The sequence below is a fragment of the Oreochromis niloticus genome, linkage group LG2 (genome assembly GCF_001858045.2).
Source record: "Oreochromis niloticus isolate F11D_XX linkage group LG2, O_niloticus_UMD_NMBU, whole genome shotgun sequence".
Lineage (NCBI taxonomy): Eukaryota > Metazoa > Chordata > Actinopteri > Cichliformes > Cichlidae > Oreochromis > Oreochromis niloticus.
Window position 1 is genome coordinate 32324860 of NC_031966.2, and position 14697 is coordinate 32339556.

Genomic DNA, 14697 nt, shown 5'->3' on the forward strand with positions numbered 1-14697 from the left:
GAAGGGCGAATTCAAAGAAAATTGGCTATGCAACAAGTATTCTGTGGCATGGCTGCAAAATGTGAAACATAAAAAAAATGTGAAACACAACATTTTTTGCAAAGTTTTGTTTCAGGCTCTGCAGGCTGGGAGTGAAGACCATGATTCTGAAAATGCTCACGGTTGCTGTTCTGACAAGGCGGCTCACATCAGCAAGTTTATATTAGCATCATTAGCTAACAAGGAGGCGTTTGTCTTAATGTTGAGCGAGAGCCTCAACCAAACCATAAAACCAAACCACTGATGTTCCTAACCCTGAGTAATTGATCTTTTCATTTTCATTTTTAATCCTTAATCTTTGCTTAAAAAGACTTGTTAGATTTTCAGACCTTTCCCCCCCAGAGGCAGCATGTTTTTTTGTTTACTTTGAGAATATTATAGGTCCCCAACTGATTGAAATGTAGGCCACTTAATTAAAGGTTTTTCCTCCCATGGCAGAAGAAGCTCAGGCAGGCCGTATAAATACATAGCTATTTGGCTTTCAGTTCTCACATATGGAACTGCAGGCTGCATCCTTTGAAAGATGCATTTGCTGTGAAATGCTTCATTTGTTCTTTCCTGAATGGTACATTAGAGAAGTACATGCTTTTAAGTCTGTTATTCATTCATTTATTTATTTATTTTTTAAATCGGGTATGGAGGGATCAGATGGATTCAGGTGGTGTGCCAATCAAGAAACTGTCTGTAGGCCCACCCATAGGTGTGGTTACAGCCAACAGAAAATTCACACATCTAAGTCTGACTCATAGCATTTACAAGGAACCACTTATAGCTCTCTAGAGCCACATTCTTGCTTGGATCTAGACTTGGTGAGCATAAAAAGTAATTTAAATGCATTATACACCTATCTAGATGTGAGTCTAATAAAAACCTTATCTTAAGTGTCCTTTTTGCCCCTGGAGGAATAAGCTGCGTAAACATTAATATGTGAATGATTAGTTTGAAAATGTGTGCAGGTTGAGATTACATAAACAGTCCTGCATCGAAGCCAAAGCTTGCACAGTAATCTCTGATAACATCTTTTTAGCTGCCCCCCCTTCCCCCCAGCCTTGCTGGGTGTTTAGTTGAGGGTTAATATTTGTAAAATGACTTGCATTAATCAGGCTTCATTGCTGAAGTGTGTTGCCTTCATTTGGTTGCACGAGGATGTAAAAATCTTCTGTATTTGTGACTAATTGTTGATGCTGAACCCAAGACTTCCAAATCATGTGGGCTCAAGTTCATGACAGCAGCCTTTGGTTGCTGCTGATCAAATGCACTCATACTGTAACAGTTCCTGTTGCTGTCTGCAGTGAATTTGTAACATCTTTTGCCTTACTGTTTGACTCACCTTGGGGATAATTGAGTTTATGTATCATGAGGATGAGGTCTTGTGAATCGGGGAGGGGTTTGGGGGGGTGTCCCGGCTGTGAGTTTGAGCACCCAGATGGGGCCAGAGGAGGAAGGGAGGGTGGCTACACGTGCCTGCCAGCTCTTATCAGTTTCCTGCTATCACAGTGTGGCAGCTCTGAGATCAGGGGTTCTCGTGGTATCCCGTTCCACTCTGCCAGCAGCATTTGCCTTATCATTGCTCTAAGCAAATCAACATATCACAGTGTATAAAAATATTCAGGCTGAGCACAGAAGCGGCTTGGGAGTGCTGACGAAAGTACCTGGTTTTGTTGTTGTGTGGATCTTGTGAATTCAAGCCTGTTTTAGTCTTTGGGTAAGAACCACCTTCAACAACACTGGAATGTTAAGTTTCTCTCTTATGGTCATTTAGTATGCTGCAAGTGTAGCATCACATCAATAGCTGTGTGTGTGCGTCGACTCGACGTTCGTAATTCCAACGCTTTGCATCCTTTGCTTTGGTCCCCACAACCCCCAAATGGCCAAGTGAGCGACAGATCAGTGGGGGGTGGATGCTCTGTGTGGGAACAATTGAGCACCCCCTTTTTAGGCCAGCCTGCCTCCCCCCCTCCTCACCACATTCCACACCGGACCACCAAGACCTGCACACAGGAGTCCCGGAGCTGGGAACACACGGCAACAAAGAGAGCACTGGAGGGACTGACTGAGGCATGCAGAGAAAGGGAGAGATTTGACTGACAGGACAGAGTTTTGTACCCGAGTCCACTTGAATATCCACAAGTGGTGGGCTAGACGGGAGCCAGAGAGTGTTTGGGAATGTGTGACACAGGCTCCTTGAATCCAGGGAGGCAACTGGATGCATGTGAATCATCCTCGGTTGGCCATATAGGCCGTGTACAAGTCTACATCTAGCCTGCACCACTTAGTAAATCCCTCTGAGTGCACGTGCCTGTCGAGCACAATACAAGGTTTTAAACAAGCGCCTCACAGTACATTTTTGGCACCGGAGGCCACAGTTGAACATGACTGTATCATTTGGTGGCTCTTGGCCTTGTGCAAACTGTGGGGAATCCTGATCTGGCCTTGCGGTTTTCCGTATTTTGATTTGAGAGAGATGACCCCCCCCCCCCCCCCCCTACCCACCCAAAAACGCCTTGTTAACACATCCTGTTTGCTCGCTGTTTAAAAAAGAAAAAAATCGACTGTGCCTCTTCTCTCCCGACTGACACATCAGATCATTTTCTTCTCCCGCCACTCGCTGTTTTGCAGCTCCTCTGGGAGGTTTTGTTTCACTGCTAGTCTTTCCCATTTCTCCCCTTCTTGTTCTTTTTCTTCTTTCTTTTTCTTCAGTCAGAAGTGGTTCACTGGCACTTTCCAGCCTTGCAGCCTGCCTTGCAGCCCACCTAGCTCCCGCCTAGTCTGCTTTTACCACTGTTGTTCGCTTGTCCTGGAAGGATTTTATATTATGTGAACCCCAAAACTAAACCACATTTCTTGTTATAGCTTTGCGCATGCTTCTGATGGTTAGGGAGGCACCAGTAAGACGTCTCCCAGTATGAAAATATGTTAAAAATTTAGCTTGTAGTGTGAACTGACATGAAATGATGCTTTTAAACCCACAAGCTGAGGAAGTTTCTGCTGTGAAAACACACAAATGGTTGTCTGTGTATAAAGACAAGCACTTTAGGCTAGTTGTGTGGATGCTCTCAAAGGCATCCACACTATTGAGTTCCTGTTTCTCTTTATTCTTTATCTTTTCTTCATCTTCAAGTTGCTTCCGTACGTTTTTCAGCGCTTAACTACTCCCTAGTTTTTGTGCTATTTTCACCGTTCAAATCTTAAAAAATTCTGCTCTTTCTGCTCTTTCCTGCTATGACTTTTGGTGCTCATAACTTCTATACTTTTTGAGAGAGTGAATTTTTTTTGCAATATTTTTTGCCCATTTCTTCCACATTATCAGTGAGGTCACTGATTTTCCTTGCCGGGTTGACCTAGGTTTTAGCTCAGTGAGATGAGCAGCCGTTCTCAGACTGGGAGGCCCAGGTTCAAATCCCACTTATGGCAACATTTCATTCAGTTAACAGTTAAACTTTTTTAACTCTTTTCAACACAAATTTCAGCTTTTTCACCCCTTTTCAGCAAAATTTTCAGTTTTTTCTGCTGTTTTCAGAAAAAAACTCTTTTCAGCAGAAATTCTGCTGATTCGCCTCTTTTCTGCAGAATCGTCAGCCTTTTCACCTCCTAACAGCATAATTCTCAGCAGCTTCTGCTCATTTCAGCAGAATTGTTAGTCTCTCCACCTATTCTTTGTGAGAATGAGTTTGGCTCAGTGAGATGAGTAGCCCCCTTGAGACCAGGAGGGCCAGGTTCGAATCCTGCTCATGGCAACATTTTTTTTTTTCACCACTTTTTAGCAAAAAAATTCTGCTTCTTCACCTGTTTTCAGCCGAATTTTCAGTTTCTTCACCGCCATGCAATCTTTTGCAACTTTTCATGTTTTTTTTTGCTATTTTCAGCAGACAGCTTCAGCGTTAAGGCATCCACACAGCATTTTCGCAGGAAATGCAAATTTTTCTAGTTTTGGTTTGCTGTCAGATCACTTGAATACCTGATCTGTATGCTTTTGGGTTGTTTTATCACAGCTACTCTCTCACCACCTCAGCCTGTCTCTGCCAGTTGACTCCAGGCTTCTAAGCTGCTGCTTCTGCCACTTTTTTGTCCTTCTGATATTTGAGCTGCCGTTTTGCTGACCACTTGGTGACACCCGGCCAGCTGTGAGGAGTGTGGTGCAGGGTCGCTAGCGCTGATCTCAAACTGTAGGGGTGGAGTGTGGACCCCCCCCTTCCCTGTCTCCAATCACTCACTCAAGTCATCTCACCGCGTAGCGTGGAGTGTGGTTAAGATGTAGGTGTAACTCGACCAAGGTTAATTGATTTCCTCTGAAGCCACAGCGGGCTTGATGGCCCGTGTTGATAGTCATGATTGTCATTAGGATTTGTGTGACACCACCAGAGGCCTGTGCGGTTGGAGAAAGCTGTGAGGGAGCGAAGCCAGGGACTTGCCTGGGTGTTTGGGCTGAAACCCCAGTGCTGGGTGCAGGCCAGAGGAGCTGTAATCCTTGCTAATTACTCCCAAGGCCTGCATCAAGACTCCCACTGACATGGCAGTCAGTCACTTAGCTCAACTTTCCAAACTGCAGTTAGCTTAATAGGTTTCCTAATATTTACCCATTCTCTTTCCTTGTGCGCTGCTCGCTCTTGGATTTATTTTCATATAAATTATATTGTTTGAGATCAAAAAGCTCTTTTTTTTTTTTTTTCCCCTTGGGTAATCACCCCCCAAAAAAGCAATAGTCCGATTTTTGGCTGCTCGACATAGCTTTGTGAACTTGATAAGTTCGCACCACGATAAAAGCAGGTTTTGAAAACATGAAGGAGACGGCGGCAGACGTTCTTCTGGCTGAGGCCGGATAAGAGAGCGTGATAAAAAACATACACATAAAAGGATCGAATGCTTTGCTAAGTGATGGCTGCAAATCATTTGGTCAGTGTGTGCTTTGTGGGCAGAAAAATTACTCGTTATGTGGGAATGCAAGACGGCGCGCCAGTGGTTGAAATATTGTGAATCACTGAAACAGCAAGTAGCTTTGATTTATCGACCCATTCGGTGCACATCATCATGAACAGACTGAGCCATCCATGACTGAGAACCATTAAAGCATTGTACCCCAAGGTTTAGTCTTTCTGCTCCTTTTGACAGTCGGCAGTGAGTGCTTCTCTTCCCAACGCCTCTGTTGGGTGTCCAGTTTCGTAAGGCCCAACAGGTATATCAGAATCTTTGTTGCCCCCCCTTTGTAGCTTTGAGCTTCCAGAAACTTGATCTCGTACCGGACCTCATTCTGCCTGGGGGGGGCTTCGCCGGGCCCCGTCCTGCCTCAACATCTGGTGGACTTCAGCTGCTTTTTGAGGTCTGTTATAAACATTGTCAAAGAGCTCCCAGTCCTTAGGAGTGGTTCGTTGGGTTTCACTACCAACCATGAAATGTATTGTTTGCATGTCAGGTCTTTTAAGAGCCCTCATATGTTTCGAGAAATTAGATGGGTTTTTTTTGTTTTTGTTTTTTTGAGTGGCAGGGCGTTAATTTGTGCGACTTGCACAGTGCACATATTGCATTGTGTATTGTGTGTGAAGCACATCTATTTGTAAGCTTAACGGTAGTCCATTTCTCTGACAGCACAACAGTGTTTGTGCAGGGTCCCCTGGTAAAGCACTTGGCCTTAAGTAAAGAGTGTTTTTCATCTTCTCCTTTAAAGTCTGTTTTCATTTGTGTGCCATGAGTCAGTGGAAAGATGGAGGGCTGATGTATAGGGACAAGCAGCCCCCCCCCCCGCTCTTCCCTTGTGATAATCACGCTGTGCTGTAACTTGTTCTCTCCATTCGTCTGCAAACCTGCTGCTTGTCTCTGCAAATCTTCAACATAACAGTCTCGCTCTCTCTCGCTGTAACTGCGTCACATTTCCTCGCACGTGTGCACACCCAAACACTGACCAACTAAAGCGGCAAGGTGGAATCTGTAGTTAAAGCAGTGGGTCTAATACTTCAAATCTGCGGCTCATCAAAGGCAGCATCACCTGAGAGATAGATGTGGGGAAGGTTAAACGATTAGACCAGTTGTTAACGTGAATCATTGCCTCCAACGCGTGCTGATAGATGGTGCAGTTGTTGAGGAAGGTTCCCAGCAGAGTGATGGTAGGAAGGAAAGTTTCTTGATTTACTCGCAAGTGTTTTGTGTTGTCTTTTCTTTTATGTACGAGTCTGTTCTCTGTGCATTACTTGACACAGATACGTCAAAAACCAGCTGGCTAAACGGAGCTGAGTAGCAGTCACGCCGCTGAACCGGGGCTGATTTATGGACGGGAGGTTTGCAGAAAGTAAAACAAGTTGCAGAAAGTTTGTGCGGCGCACACTATGAAAGTACCCCAAGCTAAATCATATCCTGAACCAAACCACTTCTGTTTGAACTATGAATTCCCCATAACTATGCTAATATGAATTATGGCTTCAAGCGCCCTCGTGGTTAGAGGCTAAACTCGCAGTTGTGTTGGAGGCTTGACCTTTCTGTCTATAATCTAATTTCAGGGCAGTTATGACCGTGGTTTGACCTGCGTGCTTCTTTCTGGGCCAAATGTTGAACCGTTTTATTCTAATTTAAGAGCATTTAATTTAAAATGGGCATTTTAAGCACTAATGCCTGAACCCGTTGAATCGGTAGCTCCCTCACAAGTTTCCCCTCCACGTGCACAGTCTTTAGTCAGAACATATAGCCATTTGCATGTAGTGGTCAGGGATTCTAACAGGTTTTGCTTGAACGTGTGCATATAAAGTCCAGCAGGTGAACTTGCAGAGCAGTTGCAGAACAGCGGCTGGAATTTGGTTTGACTTGTTAAATGCACTTGGGGAAGTTAAGAAGCGAGCTGAAGTCCTGACAAAGCAGTGACCTGGGAAGTGGTGTAGGCAGGGAGCCTTTGTGTGGGGAGACAAAGCCGGAGATGCAGGGCTGGGATGGGAGAAGGGGGGAGAGAAAAAAAAAAAAAAAAAGGCCGAACCAGAGACCAGGGCAGTGTTGAGGAATCTCCCCAGGGGCTTCTGGGTAAATGTTCATGGATGACAGCGTTTTGGAATGTTCACAAATGGAGAGTTTTAATTGGCCCGAGGCCCCGACTGGTTTAGTAATCAGAAATGGACTCTGGTGGCAAAGGGCTCCGATTTATGGATCCCAGTGTGAGGTTTGTTTGTTAGGTCGAGAGCCATTAAGAGAACAACTTGCAAGCTGGGCAAAATCTTGCAGATTTTAGCGCAGATAAAGACTTAAATGTGACATTTCTTCACTCTAAATAGGAGGTGGGCCGTGCTCTGTTTTTCTGCTGAGGTGGCAGGTGGCATCTACTGCTTTTATTTTTGTTTTAAAAAGAAAAAAAAAAAAAAGCAGTAGATGCATTTTAGGATTTTAATGAATTTTTGCTCTCGCACCGCAGCAGTAGCCACATATTTTTTTATTTTTTTTTTCTCATCCTCACACTGATGCCACGTGACAAGTACATTTTGGCAGTTTGGTGTTTTCACAGCTGTGCGGTGGAAGAGATTTTAATTCTTGATTTATTTAAGGAAACATCATTTTACACAGTTATTATCCAAAGCTCTGTGGCTGCCTGCGAAGCTCTGAATATTCACTCCAGAGAGTACTCCGCTAAACCTCAACTTCCTCCCTCACAAATGGATGGTGAACATTGTTCTAAGTGGAGTAAATCTTTCATGTCACAGGCAGTGTTCGAGTTTCCCAAGCTCGACACTAGTGATCAACTTCCTCCCAGTAGTGACGGTCTGTGTGACTGTAGTCTGCATTAATCTCCGAGGCTGAAACGACATCGGAGCCTTGACTCGTCATGTGAATAACAGACTGAGTTGTTGTTACTCTACATCTTGTTAACCTGCTGTGAGTGAAATCAAAGCTTCCCAATAAGATGAACAAGAAGGCGGTCCTTCAGAAGATGCTTGGCAGCAATGAGCTAACCTGCAGTGTGATGCGGAGTGTTATGTCATGCGGTCAGCCTGAGATGGTTGTTGGGTTCTTTTCCTGCAATAAAGGTGAAAAAAAGAAAAATCTCCAAAACTTACACAAATAATCCTCAAAGTTAAAAAATAATAATTGGATACAGCCCTGCTATAGAGACAACTTATTGCACATATTGAGTAACAGATCAACACAAAGCAGTTTAGTGTATAATCTAGAAGTATTGTAATACATGCAGATTTTGTCTAAGATGAATAACTTCATGAAGATGGTGATCCTGATGAGGGGAAACCTTTTGTTCCAGGCACGTTTTCTTTTTTTGCAGATGCTTGGATTTAAGTTTGAAATGACTCTCGTAAAAGATTTTACCGCTTAACTTAAATTTTTAAAGCCATTGCCCACTTCAGTTGCATCCTTTACAAGCTAGAGGGTAGTTACGAGAGCTGTGTGTGTGTGTGTGTGTGTGTGTGTGTGTGAGTGAGTCATGGGTTAGCTGGAGCCTGTCTCCAAATACTGCCACTCCCTGTGAGGAGCCACAGATCTACAGTATGTGTTGTAGTGTCTTCTTTAGAGCAGATGTCCGGGTCAGTGGTGCTGCGGTGTCTGTTTGTAGAGCAGACGGGATTTCTGTGCAGACATTTGACTTGACACACAGATTATGATCAGCTGTGTTCTTTAGCTTTGCTTCTATGCAGGTGTTGACGACACCTCTTGAGTAGAACCACGTTAAACAATCGTTTCTTGTCCATCAAGTGCAGAATTAGTTGGTGTGGTTATCAGCAATTAATTGAATCTCCTAACTTCACAAACAGTGGATACAGGGCAGCATTTCTACCCACCATTTTGTTGAGGCTTGTGACTTCAGATTCAGAATTCCCCTCCCAGCACATTCAGAATCTCTTGGACGTCCCTAATGGTGCGGGACCCAAAAAGCATTATTGGTTTGGCCAAAGCTGCCATAAACTTGTCATTACTCTATTTTTGTAAGGGCTGAAGTGTAGAAAAAGAGTAGGTGGAAATATCGCCCTGCCCTGATGATCTCCATATGAACAGCCCAGTCTCTAATAATGGTTTCCGCTTACAGCATAATGTTGCTGAACATTTTCTCCCTTTGCGGTAATTCAGCTGAAGCTCAGTATGTATTCAGGATATTAGAGTATACGTTTATCGTCGCTTTCTTCTTCTTCCTTCTTCTTTCTTCTTCTTCTTTTTTCTTCCTTCTTCTTTCTTCTTCTTTTTTTTCTTCTTTCTTCTTTTCTTTCTTCTTCTCTTCCCAGTTCCTGAATGTGATGGTAGTAGTGTTTAAGCTTAAAAAGGGGGCACACTTTTGATATCTGGACAGTAATTACTTTAACGTAATGGTCACCTTGCAGACATGAATAGGTTGACTCCTCAGAAGGGAACGAGGAAAATCTGGATGTGGAAAGTGAACCAGAGACATTCCCCCTCCCTTCCTGAACTAGTGCTGGCATGATGCCCTTCAGCAAGTCTGCGGTTGTACTGAGTAGCAGGCAGTGAATGTTTGTTAACCCCCCCCCCCTCCCCTCCCCAATCCAAGCTCTAAACAAGGTTTGATTAAGGCTTGGTTAAAGAATTTCTTGAAAAGAGTTTTTTTTCAGGTTTGTGTGGGTTTTTTTTTTTTTTTTTAAAAAGCACTTATCCAAGCTGTACTGTGAAAAATCATGGGATAAAGTAACACTAGACTGATGTCATGGCAGAGACTGAATCGCTAAGCCTTGCACAGAAAACATTCATTCCATCATTTTGCATAGCTGTGAGGGTGTAATTTCAAAATGCTCGCTTCCCAAAGTAATTAGGGAAAGCTGACTTTAAAAGCGAAGCATTTTTTTAGTCTGTACTGATTTATTTAGTTCTGCATTAAGCGCAGAATTATTAGAATTCTTTCGAACATTGCATTACAGGCTGAGAAAACTAATGGATCAGTGACGAATGAACGAATGAGTCAAAGGATTTCTCAAAACCCGGATACAGACGACAACTTTAGGCTTCTTGGAGATGAAAGGGAGGAAGAGAGGGAGACAAAAAGAATGGGCTGATTTGACAACATGTTGCAACAGGAAAGAATCTAAGAAGGGAATGACTTGGAGGGGGGAAATGCTATGATTTTATGTTTTTGGAAGCAACATGCGCAGCTGTTTGCTTATCCTTTCATCTCTTTCTCCACATTAAATCAGTCCACAATTTATTCTGCCCTTAACGTCATACTTGTGCGTAAAATATCACACCTTTTTTTTTAAATGAGCGGTGACGTCGACCTGCTCCACCACAGGTTTGGTTCACGTGATTGTGCCTGACAGGATGTGGAGCAAGAAAAGAAAGTTGCCCAACAAATGGCACCAATCCCTTAACCCCCTCGGGAAAATTGCACCGCAGACAGAGGTGAGAAGCGAGAGGAGAATGTTATGGCTGCAGGGTGTGCAAATTTACAACTCTGTGTGTGAGTAACGCTCAGCAGACTAGCAGCACTCTCCCTTTTATATGTTACACCACAGAGCATAATATGTGAATTAATAGTGAACCTTTGCATTCACGGGTGTTGCTTTTCTTTTTTCTTTCTCGTACTTCACTTGGCTGGGAATGTTTGAATCTTTTGTTTTATATATTGAACATTCACACATAAATCAGAGCGATTTGGAAGGCGCCCGCACATTTTTCGTGTTTCGAAGTGAGATTTCCCAGCTTTCGCCATCTCAAACGACCTGCATTCCACTGGGATTGAAGTGTGTGTTTGTGTATATACATGAGCTTTAAGCTGCATTTATCATTTTAATTATTTACAAATGTTGATGGTCGTGTGAAAGCTCGGTGTTATGGTTCAGTCACAGATGACTAGGCTCCAATTAGTGACTGTGTATGGTTCGTGACATGCTGTACCCTGTGGCCTCCTGCACACCTCTCTTTGCAGTTTTAACGATTGTAGTGTGTGACTGTTAAGTCGTCCTATTTATATTTTGTCTGTTTCTGTGTCTCTTAATTGCCTGTACTTGTGGGGTTTTTTAAAATTTTTGTTTGGGGGGGATTATTGGAGTGATTGGGGTTTGAGGCATGACTAACTGTGTGTGTGGTGGATGTGCTGGCTAGCGGACAGGGAGGGAGGGGAGGGGTCAGAGGACAGGACCTCTCTCAGAGGAGTCGCTGTTAACCCCTGACCTCGCTGGTTAAGCCTGCAGGGTGGTGGCGGGCGAGGCGGCAGCGGGGGGCACTTTGAGGTCCGTCTGGTTCAGGGGCACATGATGGCAGGCAGAGGGGGTGGCGAGGTGTCTAATCTGGTTTTTGTCTGTAAGGCGTTTTCACCTCCCCCACCATCCTTCCTCTGAGAACAAAGTTTGAGAGGCAGGACAATGTCAAAGGGAAGTGACTTATTTTATGAGCCATTTAGAGGGGATGGTGGTCACCCCCCCTCAACAGCCACAAAGGAAAGGCCAGAGAGGCAGCAAAGAGCCCATGAATGCCACGACACAGTCGCATGTTTGTTTACAAGATGCTACTCTCTCGTTTTCCCTGCCATAAATTGCAGTTTTCCTCTTCTAAGTGACACTTGAACAATGTTCTGTCACTGTGTCTTATTACATCTTAAAGTACTTGGGGAAACTGGAGGGGGTGACAGAGGCCCCTCAAAGGAACTCCATCAGGCAACTCGTCGCACAAAGACTATTCATGCCAGTGCTGGTAGAGAAGTGACTGATGCATCAACTGACAAAGCTTTTTCCTTTTTTTTTCCTGCAATGGTGAGGCAGAAACATGTCAGTGGGATGTTGATTTTTATAAGCTCTAACTGTTCATGTTCGCTGCGCACTCTTTTTGTTCCAGCGGGTGCCGTTTCTCTCCCAGCGGTTTGAGCAATTGGCTGCCAAAATGTTTTCACAAAGTATGCATTAGCTAAGATTCTTCAGTTTTCAGAGACCTAATCCTTTGAGCTAACAATGTGACATTTGTACAGACATTCCTGTGAAATATTGACCATCTCACTTTTATTTGTGTACTTTGGTAACTACGGCTATTTTCCACATGGATATAGCCCTTTTGATTGTACGCCTGTGCTGTGGGCAAGCAGGGGGCCCTGCTTGAGGAGAGACTGGATGGCTGTTTCACCTAAAAGTTCAGCCTGCGTGTGTGTGTGTCTGCGCACCTCCAATCAGGCTCCTCATACAAAGAGCCATGTGTTGAGCGGTGATGTGTGAATATGTTTAGGTATGGGCTGCCAACTGTGCTTGGGTATGTGTGAGAGGTAGGTGCATATGTGTAAAGGAACAAGGGGGATGAGTTTGAGGAGAAGGGGTGACTTGAGGCTTATTTGGACTCGATCCCAGACAGAGGGGTCCAGTTTATGGCGCCAGGGTGCATCCCTCCCTCTGGTGCCCTGTTTAGACGATTGCACTGCTGAGAGTCATTTCTGACCCTTAGGTTTCATTATTTTTAAGTTCTAGGTGCTTATTCAGACATGCTGGGAACTATGATATGTTTGATTCACTGTGCTGAAGCAAAACTCTGTGTCTGTGTGTGTGTTTACAATCTTTTTATGCTGTGCTACCAAGAAAAATCACCAAAAGTCGGGCCCTGTTTGCTAATAGAATTCAATGGGCGTCTTCTATTACATTTACAGCAGTAATGAAAGCAGCCTCGAGATGTCACAGAGAAACACATCCACATTGTCAGGGTTGTCATAGCAACGCATTAAACATTTGAAGATAACACAAGGCGGGGGAAAAAATCCCAGTCATATGCTTTGATTTTAATGTAATCAAACCAGTTTCAACAGGCAGAACCTCAACTGCAGCAGAGCGGCTTCCCTGAGTGTAACAAAAACGAGTAACACAAGGAAGCGAATAATAACTGATTATCAGCGCTGAAAGTGACGGGAACAAAAGATGAGCTTAAGGTAGCTTTGCCAGGTTTATTCAGGACATGTCAGTGAATGAAATGGCCAGACGTGGTTTACGTACGGTTCTTTCAGTGTCACTTAAAGGAAGTAAAGAGTTTGGTTTTTTTTTAATGTTGAAAAGTCTCAACTTGTCATAAAATAAGTGTATAAACCAGGAATAACTGTGTTGAATAACTGTGAGGGTACCAAGTAATAATAGTGTGTCAGTAATGTGGGAACTTGGTGAAATCTGAAAACGCTAATGCAGGATTTTTATGGGTTTTTTTGTTTTTTTTGTTTTTTTAAAATGAGTGTGGCTGATAATCCCAAAGCTTCAGTCCATGAATGACATGCTAGTCCTGCAAGTAGCAGGAACGTGTTCAGCACAAGCTGGTGGGGAAAACTAAACTGGCTGCTGGTGCTGGGATCCAGTGAAAGGATCCCTGTGTTCTCCCAGATTCCAACAGCTACATTTAAAACAAAACATTATTGCAGCTGCGGCTTTGCATACGTCCTCCCCTGACCCTCCTTTTAATTGGATGGTAAACTGACTTTTGACAGTTCGCGTTTTGTCAAACACAGTATTTGGCTTTTAACAGAGGAGATGAACAGGCTGCTGTTTTGTTTTTGTTTTTAATCGAGTCGATCTTTCAGAGCCATGTCAGTCAGTTTTGTACCCCAGCTGTTTGCGCTGAGATTCAAGGGGAGAAAAACACCACTTGTCTAGTATAACGAGCCTTGAAGAAGGCATCACTTGGCACTCACTCTTGATGGAAATCTTATGCATATATACACAGCTGATAAGGATGCATATGTTTATCTCCATTTATGTGCTTGTGGTTGACGTCAGCGTGCTCACCTGCAGAGTGGGCGAAAAGTTAATCGTTTCCTCTTAAACACTGTTTAGGAGGGACAGCACTCAGAGAAAGCTTCGGCACTGAACTATCCATCTAAACAGGGGAGTGTCGGGATAAGAGCGGGGCTCTATAAAGCGGCCAGCTAAAGGCTCCTCTGAGCTGCAATTAAGTGCATTTAAGGGGGCTTTAACAGCCAGGGTGCGTTTGATTTGGTGAGAGGTGAACCTGTTATTTCTCAGCACAAGGTCTGAATCCCAGGGAAGAAATCAATGACTGATCTGCATTCATATTATTGAAAACTCAAATAATTATGTTTCTATTTCAAGTCAGGACTTGTGCTTGTCGCTCAAATTAATTTGCGTTGACTCGTATGTTTCCCAGATGATGTGGAATTTTAACGCACGTTCTCCCTCATCTGTTCCAGGAGGCCACCTGAAAGTGTGTCCGCAGGGCTACTCCTGCTGCACTGTGGAGATGGAGGAGAAGCTAAGCCAGCAGAGCCACACGGAGATCAAAGCTCCCGTCTCCAAGCTTAGCACCAGCCTACAATCCACCTTCAAACAGAGGCATGACCACTTTGACAGTAAGCAAACACACTGGCTCACAAACACATGCAGCTTTTCAGGTTATGTTGTAAGGCTGGCCTTGGTTTCCTCATCGCAGCATTTGTGCTACACTTTTATTTTTTTTAATTTTTTTTTCCCCTTTTGATGGACACTCCCACCTGCCAGCACACTGCCCATAGCTGAGACAGCCAGTCTGTGTCTTCTGGCCTGTCCACCTGTCTCCCAATGTCTCTGCTCCCTGTCTCATCGTCCCCCCTCGCATCTCATTCATCCCCCTGAAAGAAATGTAAAAAAAATAAAAGAAATACAGGCTTCCCTTTCTCCAGAGAGACGCGCATGCTTCCAGACGGACCACACACATCTTCAGATTTAGTCGTCGCTATACTTCCTGTTCCTCTGTGTGTGAGCACATGTGTGTATGCCTGTAAATATT

The 14697-nt window shown here is 44.0% G+C and overlaps 1 protein-coding gene across 1 annotated transcript in view; it reads left to right on the plus strand.

The window, feature by feature from the left end:
- Positions 1-14697, plus strand: part of gpc4 (glypican 4) — a 30302-nt gene that overhangs the window by 4604 nt on the left and 11001 nt on the right. Inside the window, exon 2 of the mRNA XM_013275431.3 lies at positions 14123-14281. Coding sequence (XP_013130885.1) covers positions 14123-14281 — 159 coding nt within the window. The remainder of the gene's footprint in view (positions 1-14122; positions 14282-14697) is intronic.